This window comes from Dama dama, chromosome 3, assembly GCF_033118175.1.
Source record: "Dama dama isolate Ldn47 chromosome 3, ASM3311817v1, whole genome shotgun sequence".
NCBI classification, from domain to species: domain Eukaryota; kingdom Metazoa; phylum Chordata; class Mammalia; order Artiodactyla; family Cervidae; genus Dama; species Dama dama.
The window spans coordinates 27,144,108-27,150,107 of record NC_083683.1 but is presented as its reverse complement, the minus strand read 5'-3'; the positions used below and the strand labels follow the sequence as shown (position 1 = coordinate 27,150,107).

Sequence of the window (6,000 nt, the reverse complement as noted above, 5' to 3'; positions counted from 1 at the left end):
GCTTTTATTCCAAGGAGCAAGCTACTCTATCATTAACTCAAAACATTAAAAAAAAAAAAAAAAAAAAAAACTACCTAAAAAGGCAAACAGGTGACAGTTTGACAGCACTTCCAATGAGATTAATACAGAACTTCGTGACCCTTAACAGCTGGAGAAGGAAAGCTAACTTCAGTGAACTTTTCATGTATTAATAGCCCAGGTGGATTTTTATTTTGTTCTGTTTTTGACCGATAGCCTTTGGAAACTGATACTTAACTATTCAGTTTATTAATAAACTAGTTTCACTTATTAATTTTACATTTTGAAGTTAAGCACCTGAATCAGAAATATCATACTTCCCACCAAACTCTTGCCCAAATCAAAACTTGAGATACCAATCTATATTCCAGGGTACTTTTAAGAGCTACCAAATAGACCATAACATTCTTGGGAAATAGTAAAGATAAGCTGTTAACTTTTCTAGGTAGATAGAAGATCTTACAAGGCAATCCTCGAATTCTTTTCTTTTATTCTAAGAACTGTATTCTGGAGTTTTTTAAGTGGATAGGAATTTCCTATTTTAGTGCTAGTCAAAGGTCTGATATTATCATTGGTGTATTTTAGGTCTGTTACACTCACTTTCTATTTCTACAATACTTTTGGAAGAAATAGTATTATCCTTGCTTGGGTTCTATTAGTATTGCCTAGTAATTGCTGTTCAGAAAATTTGGTCTTATAGGCAGGTGGTTTCCTAATCGCCATTTACTCATTTTTATTTCTGAAAATGATAACCTGTAAGGTAGTCTTCTTCCCTGGTGGCTCAGATGGTAAAGAATCTGCCTGCTATGCAGGAGACCCAGGTTTGATCCCTGGGTGGGGAAGAGCCCCTGGAGTAGGAAGCGGCAACCCACTCCAGTATTCTTGCCTGGAGAATCCCATGGACAGAGGAGCCTGGCAGGCTACAGTCCATGGGATTGCAGTCGGGCACCACTGAGCAACTAATACACACAATAATACAATACAAGGTAGTCTTCTAGGGGCTTCCCTGGTGGCACAGTAGTTAACGAATCTGCCTGCCAATACAGGAGATGCCTGTTCTATCCCTGGGAGAGGATCCTCTGGAGAAGGAAATGGCAAACCACTCCAGTATTTTTGGCTGAAAATCCCATGGACAGAGGAGCCTGGCAGGCTACAGTCCTTGGGGTCCCAAGAGTCAGACACCACAACTAAACAACAACAACAACAACAACAACTAGTCTACTGGAGAATAAATAGTCTACTCTGTAGACTACTACAACTACTACTGGAGAAAATGTAGTCTACTGTAGTCTACTGGAGAATAAGAGAAGCTTAATTGTTCATTTAAAAGTGGTGGTTCAGACCCTGAAGAATCCTCCTGCAATGCAGGAGACACAAGTTTCATCCCTGGGAGAGAGGATCCAATGGAGAAGGAAATTCTACCCAGGACAGAGGAACCTGGTGGACTACAGTCCATGGGGCGCAAACAGCGGGACACCATTGAGCAACTAAGTGCTCTCGTGCACACACAACACACACACACACACACACACACACACACACAGAGTTGTTCACAGTTGTATCTCCAGCATCTAGAACAATGCCTAACCCAGTACAGGTACATAATATTTCCTGAAGGACTCCTAATCCCGCTACTGAGGAAAATTCGGTAAGTCAATCAGTTCTTCAAGGACTCAGTCTAGATGTTCCCTCAAATTCCATTCAATGAAAAGCTTCTGTGACTTGTCTTATTTTGGTCTAAATGCTCTAGATAATAAAAACACTGTATTGTTTAGAAAAGTATCAGTGATTACAAATACATGGCTCAAAAGACACTAGTATTTGTTACAAACCATGTGTGTGGGGGGAGGGTGTCATACAGGACAAAGTTTAAAAGCCTTTTTTATGATTATGACAAACTATAAAATATTTTGAACACGTGACCTCAAAAGGTGGTTTAAGTATGTTGTTATCGCCATTATATCGCCAGTGCCTAGAACGACTGGTTCATAGTAAGTATTCAATAAATACTGGTTAAATCAATTGCGTAATATTAATATTCCTTTTGAACTCTAGAAGCAGTTGGGTCTTTATCCATCCTTAGAAAGCAATGGAGCAGGAACCAGAAATCCCTTCAAAGGTCAGGACCAGTAACAAGGCTGCGCTAAACTCAAAGATAGGGGTAGATAAGATTAAAGAATTGAAGGTAAAGAGAACCCAAAATACGCGTCAGAGAATAAAACAAAAAAACCCTAACCCCCCCCCCCCAACACACATACATACACCCCAAAGCAAGAAAAAAACAAGCATACGAAGAAAGACGTTTCTTTAGGTGGAGGCTGGCAGAAAGCCATTGCAATATACTGCAGGTCAACCCTTGTCACCAGGCGGTCACCTTGGGCTGAGATCTGGTATCTGGTGTAACTACTACCAAAGACCTCGACACACAGACTCCGCTTTTAAAAGTTCCTGTGAGTTCCTTAGAAAGGGAAATCACTAGCGCTTAACTCTCGACCTATCTATCTAGCCTCCATTCCATTCAAACAACGCAACCAATAGGAAAATCCTCCGCCCTGAGGAAACGACTCGGCCTAGCCGAGACAGCCCTGGAAGCAGGCCCGTCCCGCAGGGCCGCACTCCGGCCCGGCGGTTGGCCTCTGGAACCCCAGGAGCTCTCAGCGGGGCAGGACAACCTTCCTTCCCTGTCTCCGCCCTTCCAGGTCGGCCCCAGCCCCAGCGGCCCGGACCACACCCGCTTCCCTCCGGTGGCCTGGCCGCCCCCGCTGCAGTTCGCGGGAGCGCTCTTCCTGGGGCGGGCACAGACCCAGAGCGCATGCGCACTGGCCGAAGGGCGCCTCCCTGCCCGGATCTCGCGAAGTTACGTTAGATTGGCCGCCGGTGACGGGTGGCCGGGCCGGGCCGGGGGCGGGAGGGCTTCTGAGGTAGGAAGGGAGGTCCGTTCGGCCGGCCGCGCCGCCCCAGTGCTCTGTGGGATACTGGAAGTCTCGAGCGTCTCCTCCTGGTTCCCAGCCCTCCTCTGGCCGCACTCATAGAAACAGTCACACACCCCGTGCCTCCCCTCTCTTCCCTCTCCGCCTCCCCCTTCCCCCCCTCGCGATAAGAAGACCCGGCGGCAGGAGAGGGGATGAAGATGGCGGACGCGAAGCAGAAGCGGAACGAGCAGCTGAAGCGCTGGATCGGCTCCGAGACGGACCTCGAGCCTCCTGTGGTGAAGCGCCAGAAGACCAAGGTGAAGTTCGATGATGGCGCCGTCTTCCTGGCTGCTTGCTCCAGCGGCGACACGGACGAGGTTCTCAAGCTGCTGCACCGCGGAGCCGACATCAATTACGCCAATGTGGACGGACTCACTGCCCTGCACCAGGTCTGTGCGCCCCGCCGCCGCTCTCCCGACCCTGCGAGTCCTCGTCGGCCTCCCGCTCGGGCCTCTCCTCCGCTCCTGGTCTCCAGAGGCTGGGGGCGGCGGGAGACTCCCTGCCGCGGGGTGAGGGGGCGGCTTCCCGCGAAGGAGGGAGGGAGAGAGCTGGTGGAGGGAGGGCTCTAGGCTTGAGGCCCCCTTCAGACCGGTTGGTGGTGGAGTAAGGGAACGGGCGATTTCCGGGGCCGAGGGGAAACGGGCCTGTGGTCAGGTTGGGGCCCCAGGGCCATTTGTGGACGTGGGTCTGGGATTTGGGGTCGAGATGGGGAGCGGTGTAGTGGGGTTGTGCCTGGGTCCCCGACGTCGGTGATCGTCCAGGGGGACGGAGGATGCTGAAGAAAACGACGAACAAGAGGCCCTGGGGACACTTGGGTAGAAGGACGTCTTTGGCTTGTTAGGTGGGCTTTGGATTTGTTGTAGTTTTTAGGACTTGATTACAAATGGTGATGATAATAATAGTAATCAAGCGCCCTAAGCCGAGTGCCCCTATCGGACGGTTTCCTGTTTTCTCCTTTATTACTCTTGGTCACCGGGGAGGGGGAAACGGTGTAATTAGCTGATCTGCACCGGCTGAAAGGGAGAGTATGAAAGTGGGTAGTGTAAGGAAGCGTTCTAAAAGGGTTTGTCCACCGCGGGACCGGAACGTACGGAAGAGTCTTACTCCTAGTCGAGTTTGCCGCAGTGTCAGAGATCCTTTGGCCCCAGTTCCTGGAGTGTGCGTTGGGGTTAGAAAGAGAAGAATAAATACGAGGCAGTCTTTTCAAAGCCGGTTTCCAAGCTCTGGTTTTTCTTTGGAAGTGGGGGTGGGAAAAAAGAAAGCTGGTCACGAAGTTTTCTCAAAATGGATGCTTTGTGCATGTTAAAGTTTTATAGTAGTCTGATTGGGATCTCTCAATGTTAGCCAAATAAGGAGAAACTATTGGCAATCCAGAGATAATGTTGCTTTGCCTTTAACAGGCCAAAAGCAACACAACCATGTAGAGTTCTGCATAAAAAGCAATTTTTCAGTGAGGGTAATAGGTGTCAAAACATAAACTCTTCACATTTTCTTAGTGGGCAACTTGGAATGACTGGAAAACAACTTTACAGTTATAGCTTCCCCTTACAATGAAAAAGACTTGTAAACTAAGTCAAAGTTGCCTTGCTAATAGGTGGAAAGATCTTAGCTTTATTTCGATGAATACTGTAACAAAAACTTGTTTGGGAGGGTGAAATTTATGCCTTGATATTTCATGCATATTACTTTGCTGCCTTTATAAAAGGTGTGTGGTGGCATTTTTCCTTTTTACTGCTTCCTGTTTAGTGAATGATGACCGTTTTAAGTTTTATTTAATTGAATTCTCATATCAAACTTGGCTTATAGCCTTTGTTTACAAGTTGCCTGGATGAACTGTAATGACTGACAAATTGCAGGACAAATCTGGAATTTAGCATGTGGCACCCAGTAAAAATACAGCATGGTCCTTAGCTCTCTATCTGTTCCATTAATTTAGCGTTTAATGTAAAACAAACTTTTTGTTTGACTGGTTTATTTTAAGCTATAGCATAACTCTAGATTCTAAAAACATGATGTTGAAAGAAACTTTTCGTATTAGAAATGATAATTATGTAAGATGAATCTTTTCGAATTTCTTTCAAGTGTAATTTACATGGTTTAGTATGGAATTAATTCAGAAAGACAGATAAATAATAGTATGTTTTATTAAAATTGTTCTATAGAAATGTAAAATTACAACAGATGTTGAAGAACCCAGTTATATTGCCTTGGAGGAAGGGGAAAAATTTTAATACTATGTTACTATTGATTTTATGTAGAGAAAATATATCCAGCAGGATTCTTAGAGTTTTTTTATTTTCTCCTCTAAATTTGGACATGTTGCAAGAATTATGGTACTTATCAGTATCTTCCTAATTAACTGAATTCAGTGGTTAGTTTGGCATTCTATAGGTGTTGTCGTTATTAGATATTTTGTTTTAGCTGACAAAGGCTTAAGCAGAAGTTTCCAAGTTTACGCTATTTGCATAATATCTTTTTGTAATGTATGTATTTGCACATTCCTTAACTCAGTGAAGCCAAAGTCTTAAAATATCAAGCATTAAAATTTTCATTATGTTTTCTCCACCCTCATTTCTTTGATTAACTCTTGTACTTTTTTTGCCTTTCTGACAGAACAAGGAGTTCGCTTTGGGCAAATTCAGAACAACAGATAGTGAAAGGTGATAAATAAAACTCTTTAAAAAAATAATCACAGGAAAATGTTAACCTTTAAAATCTCTTGAATATTGATTGCTTTAAATACTTAAATTGCAAAACCTAAAATTGACCCATTGATTTGTTAAATAGCCCTTGAATAATTTTTTTTTTTTTTAATTTAACCTCTTGAAAGTGCATAGAACAGCCAGAATGGTTTTTTACTAGATTGATTATTGGTTAGTCTTTTGGACTGTTCATTTACATTTTTGATTTTGATTAATTGTGTTAAATTTCACTGCCAGGAGAAAAGTTTTGGGAACTTTACAGCCCACAAATACACTTCTTAATTTAATATTTTACTTCCATTTTAATG

The 6,000-nt window shown here is 44.0% G+C and overlaps 1 protein-coding gene across 5 annotated transcripts in view; it reads left to right on the top strand.

Annotated features, from left to right (window-relative positions):
- The first annotated feature begins 2,898 nt into the window (after positions 1–2,898).
- Positions 2,899–6,000, top strand: part of PPP1R12A (protein phosphatase 1 regulatory subunit 12A) — a 159,754-nt gene continuing 156,652 nt past the window's right edge. For all 5 annotated transcript variants that reach the window (XM_061125149.1, XM_061125130.1, XM_061125159.1 and 2 more), the window contains exon 1: positions 2,899–3,379. In XM_061125149.1, the coding sequence (XP_060981132.1) occupies positions 3,143–3,379 (237 nt within the window). In that variant the 5' untranslated portion in view covers positions 2,899–3,142. The remainder of the gene's footprint in view (positions 3,380–6,000) is intronic.